Below are 23,099 nucleotides of genomic sequence, written 5' to 3' on the forward strand. Positions count from 1 at the left end.
TTACATATTTCTCTACAGTAGAGATACGCGCATCTTCAAATTTCAGAAATCATTTTGCGTTGTGGTGAACTGAAGCATGCTTGACTCATTCTGGCAAGAAATGCATGTCTTGGGACAAAACCCCCCTTATAATCAATTGAGTTCTAAAATGAAAACTGAAGTTTTCCATTACATGTCTCCCTTACCAAACTGGATAAAAAGTAAGCCTTTCAAATTATAATACCTGATTATTCAACCATGTTCAAAACCAAGAAAAGATGCACCCAGTAGGACAAAGAAGCTGGCTTGCTAATAGTTGCCTATTGCTGATGGACTCAGAGGTACAGCCATTTTGATTTATGTGTCACACATGTTTATTCTTTATGCCATTCTGTGTTTCAGGAGGCTGGTTTGGAATTAGCCAAGGCAAGAAATTTGTCACTTATGCTTACAAAGGGGTCTTGTAACACTTTAGAGACTAATAGAGAGAATGAAGTCAGTAGCATAAACTTCTGTAGACTAAATCTGCTTCCTCAAATGCATCTGAATTAGTCAATTCAGAAAATAAAAACTCTATTTATGATGCCCATCTTTACCGTAGAACACATTATCAATTATTTACAGCTATTGTGGCTAGAAACCTACACCCAATTTTTGTAAATGAAATAATTAATAAAGGACAAGAGCAACACGTAACATATTTTCTCTGTGGTGTAGAAAAAAACCCCTTCCACAATATTCTGAAGTTTTATACAAGTTGTCAAATGTTCAGCCCTGTTTGAAGAACTCAGAGTATGAATGTTCCTTTCACCTGTTTTCTGAATGTGCTCCTGTTCACCCTGCATATTGCAATGGGAACAATGGGAAGTCACAATTGTTTTTATTTATATATTTTTTAAAAAAAATTCTCCCCCCCCCTTTTTTTACTACCTCTCTTTGTTTTTCCCACCCCCTTTTTTCCGACACCTCTGTCTCACTATCCCTATACAATTGTTTTCCTCGCTTTCACTGTATTTACTACTTATAATATAATAAAAATTATAAAATAAAAAATAAAGTAGGAAACCAATTATTAAAGAATGCTAGATGAGGAGTGGATACCTAATCACTCCATCTTACAAACGTGTGAGTTTTAAAGGCTATTTTAAGAGTATTATATTTTATTTTTACCATACTGTGCTATTTAATTATTTTTTTACTTTTATATTGCACTTTCTAAACTTTGACTAAACTGTTGAATTGTTAGCCGCATTGCGTCCCACAAGGAGAAAGGTGGGTTTAAAGTTAATAATAATATTAACAGTTTCCTATTATTTCTAATTTTAAAATGCACATCAGACTCATTACACAACAGACGGCTGACTCCTTTCAGTTTTTTTATCATGTCAAAAGCAACTTGAGAACATACTGCAGGTCGTTTTTGGTGTGAGAAAATTGGCTGTCTACAGAGACATTGCCCAGGGGATGCCTGGATGTGTTATCATACTTCTGGGAGGCTTCTCTTATGTCCCTGCAAGCTACAGCTGACAGATGGAAGCTCACCCCATCTCACGGATTCGAACCGGCAACATTCAGGTGAGCAACCCAAACTTCAAGTCAGCAGTCCAGCTGACACAAGGGTTTAACCCAGCCATGGGTAAACTTTGGCCCTTCAGGTGTTTTGGACTTTAACTCCCACAATTCCTAACAGCTGGTAGGCTGTTAAGAATTGTCAGAGTTGAAATCCAAAACACCTGGAGGGCCAAAGTTTGCCCTTGGCTGATTTAACCTATTGCACCACACTCCTCCCAGAGTCATGTTCCTTTACATCACTGTCTTCCTTTTGTTTGACCCACCTCACAGTTTAAGATCTTAGAGGGAGGCCCTACTCTTGATCCCACCACCCTCGCAAACATGAGTGGAGGAGATGAGAGACAAGGCTTTTTCAGTGATGGCCCCTCGTCTGTGGAACGTCCTCCCTAATGAGATCAGGCAGGCTCCCTCTCTCTTGTCTTTTCGTGAAAAAATTAAAACTTGGTTATGGGACCAGCCTTTGAGCGATAGATACAGCATTAACTGAAACAAATTCATGACGAAGTACTGACAGACCTGGATTATGACTCGCGACGCGCCTCTGAATGTATATTTATATGGATGTTTTAATTAATGCTATTGTTTTAATTGTAATTCTTTTTATATACTCTGTTTTATACTTGATTGTAAGCTACCCTGAGTTCCTCCTCAGGGGTGAGAAGGGCGGAATATAAATGTAATAAATAAATAAATAAATAAATAAATAATTTTTTGGTATTATTTTTTGCCAGATCTTGCACAAGCACACAAGTTTGTGCCCTCTGACCCAACAGAGAAATGTAAAAACATCTTTTTGTTCCTACAGAGCTGTACAGTTCTGATTTTTTTTAAAAAAAGAAACAATAATGGGAAAGCAAAAAAAACAACAACAAACATTTATGGCTTTACTCATGGTCTTTCTCTGCCACTAAAAGTGTACTGTTGGTCATTTCAGCAAACAAGAACCAAGTGGGATAAAAAACAAAACACATCTCAAAAGACATGTCACTGGCACAAAAGATGAGGTGTAGACAGGTCTACCTATCGGCCATTAAAAACTGCTTCTGATTCATGTGGTGAAATTGAGGACAATTGAAATAGACTGTTTCCTATTTTCCAAAAGTACTCATGGCCTACAAGTGCCTACAAATGTCTGATGAAATGGACTTTGCATCATGTGATAAGAACCATAGGCAAAGAGCATCAGGCACTCTTTGTATGTGATAAGGTCCTCATATTGTCCATTCGAAGTATCCACTATTCAGCACCAGCAAATTGCACATTTTAATTCTTGGCTGGTAGATATTTTGTGGCAATCTCAAGAATGCTTCCACATTTGGGACAATAGTTTTTGCATAAGTTGGGTACATTGTGAAAGCTGCATAGCTTAGCTATAATACCAATTGTCTGGAAGCACTGGATGATCTGTCAACAACTTTAAAGTATTGTTGATCTTTGCTTCCTATGTGACTTACAGGAAAAAGATGCTTGTTTCATGCAGAGACCCTTAACCAAATTCCAAGAATGTCTCCCCACCCACAAAGCACTTAGCTTGTTCACAGGCTGGAGATGATATATCTTGTGGACATTTACACGCTCTTGACATCCTGCCTCAATCTGTTGAGATAATCTGCTTTGTCAAAAATAAGCAATTTACAAAGATTTCCTCACATCTGTGCCATCTCTCCTTCACATTTCACTATCCAAATGACCTATTCTATATAGGTACTTTTCATCTCTTTGGGAAAATATATGACTTTTCCAAACAGGGCAAAAGACAATTCAGAAATGTTATTTAAATCAAGAATGAGGAAAGGTATCTTTGCACTACCCTAAATAGTTTTTGTGTGTGTGTCAGAAGCAAATTGCTTCTGGTGTGAGAGAATTGGCCATCTGCAAGATGTTGCACAGGGGATGTCTGGATGTTTTGATGTTTTACCATCCTATGGGGGCTTCTCTCACATCCCTACATGGTGAACTAGAGCTCACAGACAGGAGCTCACCCTGCTCCCCGGATTCGAACCACCAACCTTTTAGTCAGTATTCCTGCTGGCACAAGGGTTACCCATTGTGCCACCGGGGCAATGTGAAAACACTTAATTCACTAACAATAACCTCATTACACCAACCTTCCTTAGCCTTCTTTCTTCCCCTAACTTTCCCACCTCCCTTTTTTGGGGAAAAATGGGAAATGTCCAATAAAAACATTTTTAAAAAGAAAGAGGAAAGGTAGATCAGAAAACCAACAGCCATATGACATTAATCAACTGAAATTGGTGCTCTTGTGTTTCCATTTTCAAAAAAATATAAGTGGCAGTAGAATATATTATCCCAAATCCTTTGGACTCTCTTTAGCATCCCCAATGCAGCAACAATGATCCCTGAGAGTATCAAATAACTTAGTTTATACAGCACTAGGGCACAGTCTCTAAATGAATATATGGATCAATATTTACAGCATCCAGCCCCTATTTAATTTGCATTGGACAAACGTTTTATTTGAGCCAAAGAATATTAATGGTGAAATAATGAAACAAGAGGTATGCCAGACAATTAAATCAATTAAAAGGATTCAGAATGTTAATAAGAAGTAAGGAGTTGAGATGCCTTTGCTAGAAGAATTTAAATGATTAGCAACACAGGACTCATGGAAATGCTCACTTGTCATTCTTTGAAACAAAAGTCTTCTATCAAAAGAAACTCTACAGTGCACTAAAGCTGAACCAAATATTTCAGTATAAGACACTATGGTCCCAAATAGTGAGGGCAGAAACCTGCTGGTGTTTTATGTATATTTAAAATCTGCACAGAAATGGTTGACCATTTGTGTCCAAGGCAGAATGTTGAAAGTTGAAAGAGATGGAGGTGTATTTATGATGTTGCTGATTGTGCATTGGGCTGAATATTGGAGTGTGCATTCAATTGTGCAAGACTGCCATTTAATGTATTAGTTGTTTAACACAATTAATGTTTAATTCCACATGCAGAATTTCTCTTGCACAATCCAGATGTAGGATCTCTGCCTAGAAACTTCAAACATTATTTCTCAACCTAATGTTTCTCAACCCTATACACTGTGATACAATTGATAATCTTACCTGAATATCTAACCGGAAAACTGGGGTATTTCACTTCAAAAAGCAATAATAACAAAACGACTGAGATCTGGATATGTTTCCTTAAGAGGGACTGATCTTCCCCATGTACATCAGTTGGATACTTTCTAACATTTTATGCTCTTTGGGTGGAGAAGTATCGGAAGGGAGGGGAACATGAAAGCATCTGGATAAGAATCAAGGGAACCGGGACTCAAAAAGATCTTGTCGTGGGTGTCTACTACAGACCTCCGAGTCAGGATGAAGGACTTGATGAAGCCTTCTGTCAACAGCTGACCAAACAGGCACAAAGAAGAGATATAGTAGTTATGGGCGATTTCAATTATTCCGATATCTGCTGGAAAACAAACTCAGCCAAGAGTACAAAGTCCAATAAATTCCTCACTTGCCTTGCAGACAATTTTATGGTCCAGAAGGTAGAAGAGGCAACAAGAGGATCAGCAACTCTTGATCTAATCTTAACAAATGTGGAAGACCTGATCAATACAGTTGAAGTGGTTGGATCCTTAGGGGCAAGTGACCATGTGCTCCTGGAGTTTGCAATACAAAGGAATGCTGAAACAAAGACAAGTCAAACACGCATTCTCGACTTTAAGAGAGCTGACTTCCAAAAAATGAAGGAATTACTGAGCGGCATTCCATGGACGCCAATATTAAAAAACAAGGGAGTTAAGGATGGATGGGAGTTTTTCAAAAGTGAAATACTCAAGGCGCAAATGCAAACAGTGCCAACAAAGAAGAAAAGTAAGACAAGTGCAAAGAAGCCAGAATGGATGTCCAAAGAACTTCTAACTGAGCTAAAGCTCAAAAGTGACATGCACAAGAAGTGGAAAAGGGGAGAAATCACCAAAGAAGAATTCAAACGTATAGCCAACACCTGTAGGGAAAAGGTTCGCAAGGCTAAAGCACAAAATGAGCTCAGGTTTGCCAGGGACATAAAAAACAACAAAAAAGGCTTTTTTGCTTACGTTGGTAGAAAAAGGAAGAAAAAGGAGGCGATAGGGCCTCTGCAAGGAGAATATGGGGTGATGGCGACAGGGGACAGGGAAAAGGCAGAACTGCTCAATGCCTTCTTTGCCTCAGTCTTCTCACAAAAAGAAAGCCATCTTCAACCTCAGCAACATGGAATGGACGAAGGATTGGGGGAAATCCAATCCCAAATAGGGAAACAAGTTGTCCAGGAACACCTGGCCTCTCTAAACGAATTCAAGTCCCCAGGGCCAGATCAGCTACATCCAAGAGTATTGAAGGAATTAGCGGAAGTTATTTCAGAACCACTAGCAATTATCTTCGAGAGTTCTTGGAGAACGGGAGAAGTCCCAGCAGATTGGAGGAGGGCGAATGTGGCCCCTATCTTCAAGAAGGGAAAAAAGAACGACCCAAACAATTACCGTCCGGTCAGCCTCACATCGATACCAGGCAAGATTCTGGAAAAGATCATCAAGGAAGTGGTCTGCGAACACTTAGAAACAAATGCGGTCATTGCTAATAGTCAACACGGATTTACCAAAAACAAATCATGCCAGACTAATCTGATCTCTTTTTTCGATAGAGTTACAAGCTGGGTCGATACAGGGAATGTAGGGATGTAGCCTACCTGGATTTCAGAAAGGCCTTCGACAAAGTCCCCCACGACCTTCTGGCAAATAAACTAGTAAAATGTGGGCTAGACAAAACTACGGTTAGGTGGATCTGCAATTGGCTAAGTGAACGAACCCAAAGGGTGCTCACCAATGCGTCATCTTCATCATGGAAAGAAGTGACAAGTGGAGTGCCGCAGGGTTCCGTCCTGGGCCCGGTTCTGTTCAACATCTTTATTAACGACTTAGACGAAGGGTTAGAAGGCACGATCATCAAGTTTGCAGACGACACAAAACTGGGAGGGATAGCTAACACTCCAGAAGACAGGAGCAGAATTCAAAACGATCTTGACAGACTAGAGAGATGGGCCGAAACTAACAAAATGAAGTTCAACAGGGACAAATGCAAGATACTTCATTTCGGCAGAAAAAATGGAAATCAAAGATACAGAATGGGGGACGCCTGGCTTGACAGCAGTGTGTGCGAAAAAGACCTTGGAGTCCTCGTGGACAACAAGTTAAACATGAGCCAACAATGTGATGCAGCAGCTAAAAAAGCCAACGGGATTCTGGCCTGCATCAATAGGGGTATAGCGTCTAGATCCAGGGAAGTCATGCTCCCCCTCTATTCTGCCTTGGTCAGACCACACCTGGAATACTGCATCCAATTCTGGGCACCACAGTTGAAGGGAGATGTTGACAAGCTGGAAAGCGTTCAGAGGAGGGCGACTAAAATGATTAAGGGTCTGGAGAACAAGCCCTATGAGGAGCGGCTTAAAGAGCTTGGCATGTTTAGCCTGCAGAAGAGAAGGCTGAGAGGAGACATGATAGCCATGTACAAATACGTGAAGGGAAGTCATAGGGAGGAGGGAGCAAGCTTGTTTTCTGCTGCCCTGCAGACTAGGACACGGAACAATGGCTTCAAACTACAGGAAAGGAGATTCCACCTGAACATCAGGAAGAACTTCCTCACTGTGAGGGCTGTTCGACAGTGGAACTCTCTCCCCCGGACTGTGGTGGAGGCTCCTTCCTTGGAGGCTTTTAAGCAGAGGCTGGGTGCTTTGAATGTGATTTCCTGCTTCTTGGCAGGGGGTTGGACTGGATGGCCCATGAGGTCTCTTCCAACTCTACTATTCTATGATTCTATGATTCTATGGGGGAAAAAAACTCAACGTATGTATATAACATGTGGTTTGGCCATACATTCTGCTCCACAGAGATTTGGAATCTTTGGAAACTGAGGATTGATACTGCTGTGCCTGGAGCTATCTATACTGTTAAAGAGAGAAATGCCTGTTCATTAGCACATTGAGTATCTGCACATTATGTTCAAATATAATTTCCAAACTGAATGTCCCCAGTACACAATGTGGCATATCACACCATTGTGGGGAACTCTAAGGAGTAAAATTTGAGACCACTGTTATTCCCTTGAATGTTCCTAGAATGTTTCTATGTCCCGACAGCATAATTCCAATGGCATTCTTGGGCGGGATGTTTCTCCAGTAGCATTTCAACTGAAATCTGCGTCTCTTCCAGAAGAAAACCCAATGTGATGTCATCACTCTTGGCCCCATTCAGTATTTGGAAATGAACTGAAAGATTTAGAGGGTGATTTCCTGCCAGCCTCATGCTGTTTTATATGCGGAAAGGCTGAATTTAGTGCGGGGTTTTAATGAAGTCACTGCAACATATCTTATTCAGTGAAAGGTTTTTTAAGAGCTCTGTATTTGAACAGGACATGTTTCTGGTTGGACTCCAGTGATGTGAAACCATGGAAATGACTACACACCATTTAATTACCTCTACTTCAGTCCTAGTATACCATAAAGCTGAAGTAGAGGATCAAGAGCATCTTAGAGAGGTATCTTCTCTAGGAATTTACTATATCCTTCAACACAGGAATAGGTTAACTTCCAGGTGAAGTATACCTGGCATATTTGCCCTGGTGTGAGAAGTGAAACCATGGATTTCCACAGTTACACGAATCTTTATATACTCTGTTTTTTTTTAAATGTGCAGTGTATTAGAACTTTTTCTCAGGCAATAGCACCTGCTGAGAATCAAGAAATAAGTGTAATACTATTCAGTTGCTCAAAGTGGGGTCAAGCAACCAGTTTTCATGTAAGTGGCAGAACTAATCAGCCATCCTTTCTGCTGTATACAAGAGGAGCATAAAGTGGCATCACAGTTGGTTAGAGTTGTCAGGTTTTCATGTTCCTTGTGCTTGGACAAGTTTCTATTTTAGTTCTGTCAATGATTGTGAAATAAGAAAAAAGAAACAAATTCATCAGCTATTTTGAAGTAATTTAATTTGAATTTCAATTAAAGTTATCTCTGGAAGAATAAACACAGTCACACAGCCACAAATCAGATGTTCAGATTTCTAAAATGTCTGTTCTAACCAATGAATGAAGATGTTATTGGTCTTTCACCAAGGAGAACAAAACGCTTTTGGAGAATTAAAAATAGGAAATAGTTCAGCCCTAATTCCTTTGATTCGCTCCGGTCTTATAGATACACAATGCCATCTAGTAATTTCCATATCAGCTGAGTGGTGAATCAATTTAAGATTTCAAATTGAAGTTCAAAGCAACTGTCCAAAGTGTTGAACCCTAGGCCTCAAACAGAGCCCAGATTCCTCATTTAAAGTTCAGAAGACAACATAGAGCAGTGGTTTTCAACCTGTGTGTCCCAGGTGTTTACCAGCTGTTAGGATTTCTGGAAGTTGAAGGCCAAAACATCTGGGGACCCACAGCTTGAGGACCACTGACCTAGAATGTATTTTCCATCCCACTGACTTGGAAGCCTTCAGTCATCACTGCAGAAAATATTATAACAACTTTGCTATCATATCAACAGTCATTTTCAAAGCTCTGTCCTTTTCACTATGTATGACATACGATGGAAGGCTTTTCTTTGCTCTCTGTTGGGACATTCTATGCTTGCTTTAAGCAGTGGATTTATTAGATGCATAATTGTCACTAGTTAGTTTAAAATAAAACTTTTCCAATGACTTTGAAAGCAGATGGCCATAAAATAGGTGCAGGAGCAAAACAGCAGGACAGAAAGTTGAGATATTCGTCTGGAATAAGAGTAGTACATCATAATGAGTTGAGGCTATTAATAGAGTTGCAACTATTTGAAAGAGGACAGTAGAAGCACCCAAAACCTTGACATGTGATATAACTAATGAATAAACCCAAATGTGGAGTGGTTGAAAGAAGAAGTGAGATCAAGGTGTGATAAAGTAACAGAGAACACGGCAAAATGTGGTACTCTTGGTAAGATAGGAAAACAGGCCTGATAATTCTGTAGTGAAAGGAAGAAGGAAGAGCAAATCAATGCAGATCAAGCAAGGATTTTTTTAAGGACAGGGAAGCACCTGTGAGCAGAATGTTCAATGAAATTGTAAAGTGAAATGTTTATGCACAGGAAATGACCAGAAATTCTTCTTAGAAATCTGGGGAGGGGAGGAATTACCGTTCAGGCATTGAGAGACAATTATTGTGCGTACAGGAGAATTGCTATGATTGACTACTATTTAAAGTTATTATCAAGAACAGGCACTGACATTAAGTATAGTTTATGCTTGGTACAGATGTTTTGTGCTTGACAGAAATACTGATTTATGGAAATGGCACAATTATATGAACACTGCACTTCAGCACGTATTTCATTTTTCAAGCAAGAGAAATTGGGGAAAATGGCTCAACTGGATGCAAAGACCAGAAATGAAACAAAGGAAAATGTGAGTAACAAAGAAAAGGACCATATCCTGCAATGCTATTATCCAAGCATTACACATAGCCCTGCAATGCCTTTCCTTTTAAATCATTTTTTTTCTGTTGAATTTTAATATATTGTTTTCTTATTATCTTCCACAATGCAATGCAGGTGGTGTGTGATATTTTAATGAAATGCTGTAGGATAGTTAGTAGTTTTTAAATAAACATTACTTTTATTATTCTGTTTGAATGATAACACACAACAATGATCATGTATTCCAAATGAAATGGTGTAAAATGAGGGCCATTCTCCACTCTTCTGGAGCAATCCAGGCAGGTATAGCTCCATGAAAAGTCCTCCATACATCTCAACTGTCACTGCAGTGGCTTCTGAAGAGAAGAGCAGTCAGATCTGCTGAATCTATTATCTTCCTGTATTGTCATCTTTTTCTATATGTGTCATGTCTTTTTAGACTTTAAACTTGAGGTAAGGGAATTGTCAAATAAACAATTGTAAAATGCTCATTAAAATGCTGTGCACATTAGTTGTACTGTATGAATGAATGAATGTCTGGGGAATCCTGTAAAACATCTCTCCTCCCTGAAGTTCTATTTCCATATGCTGGCAGGGAGATTATTATCAATGTTTATCTCTGATCAGAGATTGGAGATAAGAGCAAAATTTCTCTGTAGCATTATTTCTATCTCAGTTACTTCACAGAAGGAGTCCCTTTGTATGCAGCTCCCATAGTGGCAGAGACAGAAAGTAGAATAGATCAACCAATGATTAGAGAAATCTTATTTTCAGGTGTTATTCAGTACACCAGATTTGTTTGAGGGGATCATTCCATGCTCCAGGACCACAATATTTTCCTACTTTATATAAAATACATTCAATTATTTCCCTCTCAAACATACATGATTGCACTATAGTTTTCAATAAATAGTCCGGTGTTCAATAGATCCAACGTCCTCTATTCTAGGAGGATCAAATCATATGCCTGAAATATCCATTAAACTTTTGGGTTTTAAATAAGCGAAGGATCAGACTTTTTTAAAGAATAAATGGACACAGTACAGAGCAGGTGATAAAAAGGTGGCAACCAGGTGGCACATTTTCTTTCTTGTACTTTAAAAAATTAAATTTGAATAAAACAAGTCATTTGCCTGTGGCATAAAACAGACTCTTCTCCCCACCAAGTTGTACCTCAATTTATTCAATACAGTATGAGACAACACTTGTACCACAATACTCTCTCCCTACCACCTGGACAAGCCCCATGTTTATAAATGTGATAAATCAATTTCCTTTCCTTTCCATCTTGAGAAATCTACATTCTAATGGCTTCAGAGCACGGTATGTAAGTGGGTTTTTTTTTTTACATTTTCCAAAATGTCTTATCTTGGGTTTTGGTGGGAACCAGCAGATATGCCAAGATACAATGTGTCTGGACTTTTTCTGGCTTTGATGGGTTGATTAAAGATCAGAGTGACTATGGGATTTTAATATAACAATTCATTCATTCCTTTCACCCCCTCATCCTCATATCCTTGGTCTGGCTTCTGCTTTGCTGATATTTTTCATCATGTGACAAAATAACACCAGGGTCACAGTAGGCTTGCACAAAAGAAAATATTTTACTCTTCCCAGCAGAGTTCCAGCAGATAAAAAAAACAGTCTTCTTGAAATGTAAATACAGCCCTTCAGTATGCAAAATAAAATAACAGCTTAATTCAGCTTTGCAAACTTACATGCAAAAAAAAATGGTCCTTCCCAGAGTGCATAGTACCTACAATCTGCAGGAAAAACAGAGAGCTCAGCACCTACAACAAGAATTTGTAAAGAGCTCCAAATGGTATACTGTAACCTCTGCTGTATACCCTACATATGCAATGCACCTGCATGTGGATTCTTTCTTTTTTTTTTTACACATATACATCTGTGATAATCTTAGTGCTGATCCTCAACTGATTTCCCAGTTTTCTATATTCATTAACATGATCATCCAGTGATCATCCTTGGGGAAAACCCCACTTCATCACTCACAACAAAAGTTCATAGTGATTGGAGAGAGAGCAGGAGAAAGCAAAGGCTCATCACAAGCTCTATTCTTATAGCTGATTCTGATAGCTGGGGGCTTTCCAGAGGTCTTAGAAGATGATACCATCATAATGCACTAACTGTTAAGACATTAACCAGTGGTGATCCCAGCTGCCCTGCTGTGTCCTGGCCCTTGTATGTGCATTTCAGAGGAGGGAGAAAAAGGATGAACCTGGATGGACTATGAGGGCAAGAACAGTCTAAGAATTGTCATTATTGTCACTGAGACTCACTAACAGTGAGAAGCCCCTTTTCATCTCTCACCCCTTTTGCTAGAAGTTTGAGAAAAGCTGAGAAAGTTTGAGTTGCCCAAGTCACTCAATGAGTTTCCATGGCAGAAGGGAAATTGAACCCTAATGTCCTAGATTCCTAGTCCAACATCTAATCTGGTTTGAACTAAAATGATCTTACATTAAGTTAAAAGAGTAACATATTTAAATAATAATAATAATAATTTTATTCTTGTATCCCGCCCCATCTCCCCGTAGGGACTCGGGGCGGCTCACATGGGGCCTTGCCCAACATCACAATATAAAAACGAATCAAAACACATAAATTTACAACAATAAATCAACAATATCAGTAAAACCATCATAAAAACAATATTGCAGGAAAAAGCATTAAAAACAGATATAAAACACAAGTCTAGGCCAAAGGGCGAATGTGTCAAATTGGGAGGAGGTAGTTACGTAATTGACATAGTCATTAAAGTACTAGAAATGACAATAATGACAATAAGAAGGCGAATCAGTGGGTCTATTATTATGTAGGCAGAGAACTTGAACCAACAGAATTCACTCATCAAAGGCTTTCCGGAAAAGCCAGGTTTTCAGGTTCTTCCGGAAGGAGAGGAGGGTAGGGGCCAGCCTAATCTCCCTAGGGAGCAAGTTCCAAAGCTGGGGGGCCACGACAGAGAAGGCCCTCTCTCTCGTCCCCACCAACCGCGCCTGCGAGGGTGGTGGAAGCGAGAGAAGGGCCTCCCCCGACGAGCGAAGAGATCGTGCGGGTTCGTAGGGGGAAATGCAGTCTCTAAGGTAGGTGGGTCCCAAACCGTTTAGGGCTTTGTAGGTAAGAACCTGCACCTTGAATTGGGCTCGGAAGGTAAATGGCAGCCAGTGGAGCTCCTTAAACAGAAGCGTTGAACGTGCCCTGTAATTTGCTCCAGTTAGAAACCTGGCTGCCAAGCGTTGTACTAGTTGCAATTTCCGAGCCGTCTTCAAAGGCAGCCCCACGTAGAGCGCATTGCAATAGTCCAGTCTAGAGGTAACTAAGGCATGGACCACCATGGTCAGATCAGACTTCTCGAGGTATGGTCGCAGCTGGTGCACAAGTTTTAATTCTGCAAAGGCCCTCCCGGCCACGGCCGACACCTGAGCTTCAAGCGTCAGCCCCAAATCCAGGAGGACCCCCAAGCTACAGACCTGCGCCTTCAGGGGGAGTGCGACCCCGTCAAGCACAGGTTGCCACCCAATACCCCGATCAGACTTGCGACTGACCTGGAGGACCTCTGTCTTATCAGGATTAAGTCTCAGCTTGTTCGCCCTCATCCAGGCCAACACAGCGGCTAGACACTGATCCAGTATCCGAGGGGCTTCCTTGGATTTTGGTGGAAAAGAGTAATAGAGTTGGGCATCATCCGTGTAGAGATGGCACCGAACTCCAAAACCCCGGATGACCTCGCCCAGTGGTTTCATGTAGATATTGAAAAGCATGGGGGACAGAATAGAACCTTGCGGGACCCCACAGGACAATGGCCAGGGGTCCAAGCAGGTGTCCCCCAGCTTCACCATCTGGGAACGCCCGTCCAGGAAGGACTGAAGCCACTGCAAAACAGCACCCCCAAGGCCCATCCCAGAGAGACGTCCCAGAAGGATACCGTGGTCGATGGTATCGAAAGCCGCTGAGATGTCCAAGAGAACCAGCAGGGTCACACTCCCCCTGTCCAGTTCCCTGCGGAGGTCATCCACCAAGGCGACCAAAGCCGTCTCGGTACTGAAACCAGGCCTGAAGCCAGACTGTGATTGGTCCAGAAAATCCGTATCATCCAAGAATCCCTGGAGCTGAGAGGCAACCACCCGCTCCAAGACCTTGCCCAAAAATGGAAGGTTGGAGATTGGTCTGTAGTTACACAAGTTGGTCGAATCTAGGGAGGCCTTCTTCAAGACAGGTCTCACCACCGCTTGTTTTAGGCAAGATGGAAATCTACCCTGCCCCAAAGAGGCATTAATTATTCTCAAAAACCAATCAACCAACCCACCACTGGCCTGTTTTAAAAGCCAAGATGGGCAAGGGTCAAGGGCACAGGTGGTCGCCCTCACCGCTCCAAGAATCTTGTCCACATCATCAGGCTGCACAAGCTGAAACAAATCCCACAAGTTCGAACAGACAGAAGTCTCGGTTACCTCACCTGGCATTGCAACAAGGCCAGCATCTAAGTTGGAACGAATCTGAGCGACTTTGTCTGCAAAATGGTGAGCAAACTCGCTACACCGAGTTGCCGGGATGTCAGGTGCCCCCCCAGCCTGAGGAGGGTGGAGGAGCTCCCCAACAACCCGAAACAACTCTGAGGATCTATTTGTTGCAGACGCGATGCGGGCAGTCGAGAAAGCCTTCCTGGCTGCCCGCAACGCTGCGGAATAGGCCCTAATAGCGGCTCTAGACCGTGCTCGGTCAGATACATCACAAGTTGTCCGCCAGCGGCACTCTAGTCTCCTTCTCACGCATTTCATCTCCGCCAGCTCCCCGGTGAACCAGGGAGCTGGGGCAATTCCACGTAGCGAGAGGGGACGTTCGGGAGCGATCGTGTCTATTGCCCTGGACAACTCACTATTATAGCGAGCGACCAAGGCATCAACAGGATCGTCAGCTTCCATGGCAGACAGATCCCCAAGAGACCTCAGGAATCCCTCAGGATCCATAAGTCTCCTGGGGCGGACCATCTTAATAGGTCCACCACCCCTGCGGAGGTTTGAGGATGTGGTAAGTCTTAAACTGATCAGATAGTGGTCGGACCATGACAATGGAAGAATAATTTGCTCTTCCACTCCGACCAAACCGTCACCCGCCAGAAAGACTAGGTCGAGTGTATGTCCCGCTTGATGAGTGGGACCCAATATTATTTGGGACAGACCCATGGTCGTCATGGCGGCCATGAATTCCTGAGCTGCACCTGTCAAGGTGGCCTCAGCATGAATGTTGAAGTCCCCCAGCACCACCAGGCGCTGGGAACCCAGCACCATGCCAGAGACCACCTCTGCTAGCTCAGGCAGGGAGACTGCTGTGTCGCGGGGTGGACGGTACACCAGCAGAATCCCCAAACTGTCCCGGGTACCCACCTTCAACTTTTGTTACTGGGAAAAGGAGACAATGGGAAATTACTGGCTATTGGTAATTAGATACATCCCTGCTGTGTCAACACCAACTTTCATACTTTAAGTTACTGATCATTATAAAATTTGACAATTTCCTCATTTGATTAAAAAACTGTCAAGTATTACAGATAAAATATTGATGTTAGAGATTTCCATAGATTACTAAAGTAATGACTGATAAAAATACAGCTCCAATTTCTAAGGTAATTTTAATAAATTTAAATTCTGTGCCTACAAGTGAAGAATTTTCCATATGGCTCATGATACAAAATAGCAGAGCAGATGGATACAATCACCTTTTCTGTACGGTGATCACAATTAATATGGGATAAGCAGGTCAAATGAATATTTACCACATGCTAGCTTTATCCTTGATAATCCTTTTATCACGCACAGCCTGTGATTACTTTCTTCTCACACAATATTTCTTCTGATTGATATATGGGTCCACTAATATATACATAAGAGGTATGGAATGGATTCTCATCAGCAGTATTTTTATATTTTGGTAATACCTTTAATGTTCAATAACAGAATTATTTGCTTGGGAATGTGATAGACTGTCTTTTTTTAGGAACATTTTGAACAGAGGCTGAATGGCCATCTGTAAGAGTTGCTCTACCTATGGATTGCTATATTTTGAAGTCTTCCAACTCAAAATTTCTATTTTTCTTTTTTATGGAGTTATTTACAAACACACTTTAAAAATGGTTTTGAGGACAGTACATATAACAGCTCTGGTTTTCTCAAAAGCTAGTGGAGAAATTTTTGCAGGGGTCCCAAGTCACACACTCATATGACCATGTAAAATCTTTGGGCACCCTGATAATTTTTCTATATGATCATTGACTATATAATTAAGATCAGTTTGTTTCCTAACAAATACCATTCAGCATGGATCTTTGCTGTGTATCATGGTACGAGCAATAGCAAACAATATCAACAAAAACTGAGAGGTGCTATAAGTTCTTCAAGAACAAGAAGTGGCAATAAGAAGCACACTGAGTGCTTCATTCAAGATATGGGGGAAGCATAGAAAATAAATGACTGTTGTATTTATGGTTCTTTCTTTTTCTCCCTTGGTTCTTAAAATATTTTCTTTCCCTCTCTGGTATTTATTTATTTTATTTATTTACTTTGTTTTATATCCCACCCTCTCTCCCTCATGGAGGGACTCAGAGTGGCAACCAAAAGGAATTTCTTGAAATAGTAATCCAAAATAATATTGAAGCAGAAACATTATTGAGTATTAATTAGAAACAATGAACTCGTAATCAGACGGAGGGGCCATGCTCATCACCCCAAATCTATGCCATCTTCCATATGCCCATGCTGAAAGAATCAAATCCATGTAGGACTTGGTGCAATGATCTTTGAAAATGTTGTGAGATGTTGCTTTAAAATACATTTTCTGGAGAAAAGGAATGCAAAAGAAAGGACAGACACTATATCATTTCAATGAACAAATGACATTTCTTAGGGGGAAAATCATTCTCCTTCTGACATTTCTTAACCTCCTCATATGCCCATTTTGATCACAGTTCAATCTGATAAATGCTACCTCATGCTTATGCTTTCAACAAGCCACCTTAGAAGCTGAGGCACTTTCTTTTTCCATGCATTTGAAAACTTGCCTTTTGATCTCTGAAATATACACATCTTCCACTTGTTCAAATCCTTTTGTTTCTGATGAAAATGGGTTATGACTTTTCTACAAGACTAGATAAAAAATGGACTATTTTTGATCCCATTCTGCTTTCTTTTCTTTTTCTTCTTTTACTATCCTTAAGTGCACACACATCTGGCCTCTCATATAAAATTGTGTCATACATCAAAATAATTAACTTCAGTACTATTTGAAAGGCATTGTCTCTTTCCAGACATTCAGCATACTTTTTCTTCTTTCCTATACTCCAAATCATCAGTATTCTGAAATACTGATTAGTAGTCCCTTTCTATAGCAGATCAATAATATTTAGCCATAATGCATAGCTATTAGAGTCAGAGCAGTGCATTTTTATAAAATAGGAATACATTATTTTAATTGCATTATCATGCACTTAATATCTGACAAAGTGAAGACAATATATATCCTAAAGTAAAAAAACTAATGTTTATAATAAATCTGTTCTTATGAGCTACCACACTTGGTCCACAAGATGGACATTTTTGATGCAAAGAACCAAGCTATTCTAATTCAGAAGAACAGGGGTTTTATTAAATAAAGAATGAAACTCAGTTGAGCTTTCAACCCAACTTTGAAACAGAACAACAATAAAGGAGCAGGCAAAATGTTTCTCTTTCTTTTCCAGTGAAGGAGAAACATTCAAATTCATGGATAGCGTAGTTTAGAGTTCCCTCCCTTCCTCTCTTTCTGCTACAGCTCATCATCTCTCTGAATAGAAATTCAGGATTTTGATTCATTTTGCTTGGGGCATGGTGAAGCTGTATCATAATCTGTGGCATAGCTTATCCTGGTGTTTTGGTTCAAAGAAAACACAGGTAATAATGTAAGCTCAAGAAATTACAATTAAGGTTGGCTGATATTAAAACTGAACATGAAATTGGATTACATATCCATGTTGATGACTACTCTATTACAACGTTTTCCATTCCAATATTTCTATATCTATATCTATATCATCTATCTATCTATCTATCTATCTATCTATCTATCTATCATCTTCATAATAAAAGTGAAAACCTGTATGTGGCACGGGTGTCCGCTCACACAGCCTCCGGCCTCCACAAACAGGCTACAGTTCCCAGTGCTAAGGAGCCAGCAAGTCACTCCCTCAACTGACTTGAACACCATGAACATGTAGCTCCAACCCCTGCCAATGTCCTTCCCAAAACTATGGCCCACCACCCAAGGTATGCTTTCATTTGGGGATCATTTCATCCTAGATTTTGCATTTTCCTCCACCACAGGCAGGCATCCCAGGCTTCTTCATTTGTGTGAAATTTGCATGACCCCGCCTACTGCCCTTCCCTTTCAAATCTGTCTGCATAACAAACACAGCAAAACTGAGCAGCAACTAAGGAGTTTGGGGATTGACTCCACACGGTGGAAGTTGTCCTTCACTGCATCAAGTCAGAGCACTGTGACTCCTACTGGGGAATTTAGAGGAATTGTAGTTCACCTACACCAAGAACACTATGAACCCAAACAATGATGGTCTGGACCAAACTTGTCATGCATACCCGATATGCCCAGATTTGAATACTTGTGGTTTTTTAGGGGAATTGGCCTGGACATTTGGGAGTAGTAGGTACTAGGATTTATAGTTCACCTGCAATTGAACCCCACCGATAATGGACCAGGATCACACTTGGCACACAGAGCCCCCATAACCAATAGAACATATTGGACAAGTTTGGGAAAAAGGGAGTTATAGTTCAGCTGCCTCCAGAGAAACAGTGACCCTCACCGGCAATAGACCGGGGTTTTTTTTTTGAATGGGCCTTGATTTTGGGAGTTGTAGTTCACCTGCATCCAAAGAGCACTGTCCCCAGCCAACGACGGGTCTGGACCAAACTTGGCACACAGACTCAACATAGCCTGCTATGGATACTGACAGATGTTTTGGGACAATTGCCCCAGGAATCTGGGAGTTGTAGTAGTTCACCCCCATCCAGAGAGCACTGCAGCCAAGCGATGACCAGCCAACAACAGATCTGGACCACACCTGGTACACAGACCCAAAATGGCCAACTTTGAATACTGGCAGGGTTTGTGGAGGATTGACTCACGATTCTGGGAATTGTAGTTCACCCACTCCAAACTGAGAATACCTAACATTCAAAGACAAATAATGCCTTTTTCAATAACCTGGGCATTGTTGGATCCCCAAGCTAGTTTATAATAAATACAGATCTAATACCCTTGCAGCAATCTGGAATCCTAATCTAATACCTACTATTCTTTCCTCATTAGATTTGTCATTGCCTGCTCATCCCTTTCTTTTGCCTCCAGTTATGTGGCTAAGTAATTTGAGACCAGGACTAAAAAGTCAAAGGCACCCCCTATTTAAAAGGTCATGCATATTAATACGACTGCTTGAATCCCAAATGTGTAACCAAGAATTGCACATATGTGACTACTTTATAGTCATCTTTCATTTGTGGGATACAGAGGGACTGCTGTTACTTACCAGTCATCAGCTACTGCAGTTGATAGGGGCCTCTTCCTCTGTTGCTTTGGACAGGACTAACATTCTCACTCCCTGTGTGAATGATCACTGCTGTGAGGGGTTATGGTGTATGCAAGGAAACCTATTTTGCATGTTGCAACAGAGATCACTCACACAAGGGAGTTAACCATCCACTTTCTAAGTGACAGAAGAACAGACCCCATTAATAACAGTGACTTGTAACTGGCAAGTGGGGATGGTGGGAGGTCAGGCAGGATTTGTTACATAGCTCTGTAACTACCATGGCTATATAGCAATGTAGTGCATAGAGAATTCTAGCCTTCAGTTCTAAGTTTACAAACAACTAGTTTATGTTAGTCTATTGCAGAAAGATCAATAGATTCCCATGGCATGAATTTTATTATGCAGTAAGCTCTGTGTCCTCCAGTTGAGATGCACCTATGTAATATGTCTCCACCTATTGTGCCATACTATGCTTTACAATTGCTTCTATATTCCTTATTAAGAGGCAGAGACTGTTTTTCAACCCCAACTTTTAAAAAAGTAATATGCTGAGTTTGCCAAGTTTTATTTTTTGAAATCAAATTATTGGATCACCATGGATGCAAGAATACTGTGTTTCCCCGAAAATAAGACAGTGTCTTATATTATTTTTTGCTCCCAAATATGTGCTAGGTCTTATTTTCAGGGGATGTCTTATTTTTCCATGAAGAAGAATTCACATTTATTGTCGAACAAAAAAAAGAAAAAGAACATTTATTATATACTGTATATACTGTAGTTGTCATCACAAACCAGTATAACCAGACAAACTGTGAATCCTATCAAGAATTTCTTGTTACTACCATTATTTCCATGTACAACACTCTATGGTACATACATTTACCGATCCTGCATGCTCTGGTGTTCTTTTTGGCGGGCATGCTTCCAAACAAAAACTTTGCTAGGTCTTACTTTCGGAGGAGGCCTTATATTTAGCAATTCAACAAAACCTCTACTAGGTCTTATTTTCTGGGGATGTCTTATTTTAGGGGAAACAGGGTACTATGCTATTTGTTGCTAAATAAATATCTGCAATCATTCATCTGTGAAGATAGCCAGTTTCTAATTATGCTTTTTTAAAGAAAAGAAAAAGAAAAAAATGTTACTGCAACAGGGTCAGTTCTAGGTGTCTAACGCATGCCCATACCGGTGTAGTTGTAGACACTGAACTCCTGTCATCTTTCAAAAGATAAACATAAATATACTTGAACAACAATTACATGACTAGCTTTTTAACCAGCATACACCTTCACTGTATGTACATGTAAATCTAAAACACACACACACACACACACAAATTAGTTTTAAATGAGGATTTCCTGCTTCCCTTTTGTTGGTTTCTCCATAGTTTAATATTTTACTTCCACCTTATACCCAGCAAGTTATTTACCTCTGTTTGTTTATACATTGACAAATGTAGAATATACTGTCTCTCGCCATAGTGGAATCTCCCCCTATGGAGATGATTACTTAGAGTCTGCATGGACATCTGTCAAGGGTGCTTTGATTATGTGGTTCTGCATGGCAGCAGGTTGAACTGGTTCACCCTTTGGTCTCTTCCAGCTCTATGATTCCCTGATTATTCCAACATCCCATCATCTGAACCCCTATCATCTGTGTGGTCACCTGGTGGCAAAGACCTGAATTTCATTATCTGATGTCCAAGTCCCATTTATCCCCTGGAAGGTATTAGAGGAATTAACCTGGAGATTTGTAGGATAGCAATCAAGACACTTGTTCTCTTCTTATTACCCCTACATATAATCCACATTTAGAACTAAGATGAGTTAATGTCAATTCACTTACTGTATTTGTTGAATTTCCATTTAAATGTAAACCACTGTCAAAGAGAGGGGAGGAAGCACCACTGCTGTGATCACTTGATGGACCAGGGGAACCTGAAAAAATGCACATGCTAAATAATTTGTATTGGAAGAGAACAATTACAAGAGCAATATTTAAGAAGACTTGCATGGTATGCGTACAAAATTGTTCACATGTATGAATAAAAAAGGTAATATGCCAATCAAACAGCTTTCTTTTAATTTCTCCTTTGAGGTCCCCTAAGGCCAAGAGCTGTTGACAGTGATAAATGCAATAAATTCAAATTACTCAGTTTAATATCTTCTTAGTTGTTAAAAGTTAGCCTAAATAGGAAACATCTCCAGAAGGCATCAGGCTGCAGCTGTAAATGTCCTTCAGGGTCAGCCTCATACTATGGGATTGATTTCCTAGTAAATATGTGTAGCATTGTGCTAACAAACCTCTGCTTTAGTAGACCACTGAGAATGCTTTAACAATTCAGAGCATGGAAATAATGCATTCATTTCAAATGATGTCACTTATAATCTGTTATTTTGGGAGGAGTAATAAAGGCATAACAACATTCTTCTTCCAAATAGCATAACCACTAGTAATGAAATCTGCCTGTTGTGTGTGTGTGTGTGTGTGTGTGAGAGAGAGAGAGAGAGAGAGAGAGGGAGGGAGGGAGGGAGGGAGGGAGGGAGGGAGAGAGGAGTGCTGCTTATCTGAAACATTTTCTCATTAACTGAGGTAGGGTAGGAATCCTTTCTTGGGGCATTTTGCTTACTTTTAAGTATACTCTCCCAAAGAACTAAAAAACCCACTAGCAATATTAACAACCAATGAAACAAGATATTAATTCCCACTTGGACCACTAATGGTAAAATATTACTTTGGGGTGTGTGTGAGCTTTTGCAACAAGCAACAAAATTATAAATTCTTTAAAGTTATAGCTCAATACCTGTATCTTGAACAGGACCTCCAACATTATAAGGAACCAGAACAAATGCACTTCATTACTGGAATTAGAGCATATAGGAAGTAATCTGAGCAACCAACACCATCATGGCAAACTATGCTAGAGCAGTATGAAATGAACACATTTATCAGATTATGCAGCTATGATGTTTTTCAGGGTCTGATTCGAGTTTTACAAATCAGCAAAGATAATCAAATGCATTATTCATGGAAGAACTGCCCAAGGAGTTTTGGAAATCATTCCATGTCTTAGAACACAGCAATTTAACTGGCCCTTCGTCCCATATGGACTGAAGTTTACAGCAGGTTAATGTTAGATGCAATTTGGACTGAATGCCATGTGCATATTGCCATGCTGGTGAGGCTCATTCGCCTTTAGGAGTTGCCTATAGATCAATGGTCTCAAGCATATACTGAAAGATAATCACCCAGGCACCAGTAAAAAGATATGTTGGACAAGTTATGAACTGAATACTGAATACACAATCATTCCTGTTCACTCTCCTAAAGAAAAAAGTTAGTTGGTGACCAGGAGCATCACATTAATTTAGTTTGTAATTCTTATTCAATGACTGTTCATTAGCTTCCTCTTTTTCCTAATTGACTAAAGTCATTCAAGGCCTGGAATGTATGGAAGTATCATGCCCTCTCAATAAAGGGTTTTTTTAAAGCTGCATTTTGTTTTAATTTGTTATA

The 23,099-nt window shown here is 40.3% G+C and overlaps 1 protein-coding gene across 7 annotated transcripts in view; it reads right to left on the reverse strand.

Annotated features, from left to right (window-relative positions):
* sntg2 (syntrophin gamma 2) overlaps positions 1-23,099 on the reverse strand; it is a 245,000-nt gene that overhangs the window by 162,931 nt on the left and 58,970 nt on the right. For all 7 annotated transcript variants that reach the window (XM_062982648.1, XM_062982642.1, XM_062982657.1 and 4 more), the window contains one exon: positions 21,429-21,520. In XM_062982648.1, coding sequence (XP_062838718.1) covers positions 21,429-21,520 — 92 coding nt within the window. The remainder of the gene's footprint in view (positions 1-21,428; positions 21,521-23,099) is intronic.

This window comes from Anolis carolinensis, chromosome 1 (assembly GCF_035594765.1).
Source record: "Anolis carolinensis isolate JA03-04 chromosome 1, rAnoCar3.1.pri, whole genome shotgun sequence".
NCBI classification, from domain to species: domain Eukaryota; kingdom Metazoa; phylum Chordata; class Lepidosauria; order Squamata; family Dactyloidae; genus Anolis; species Anolis carolinensis.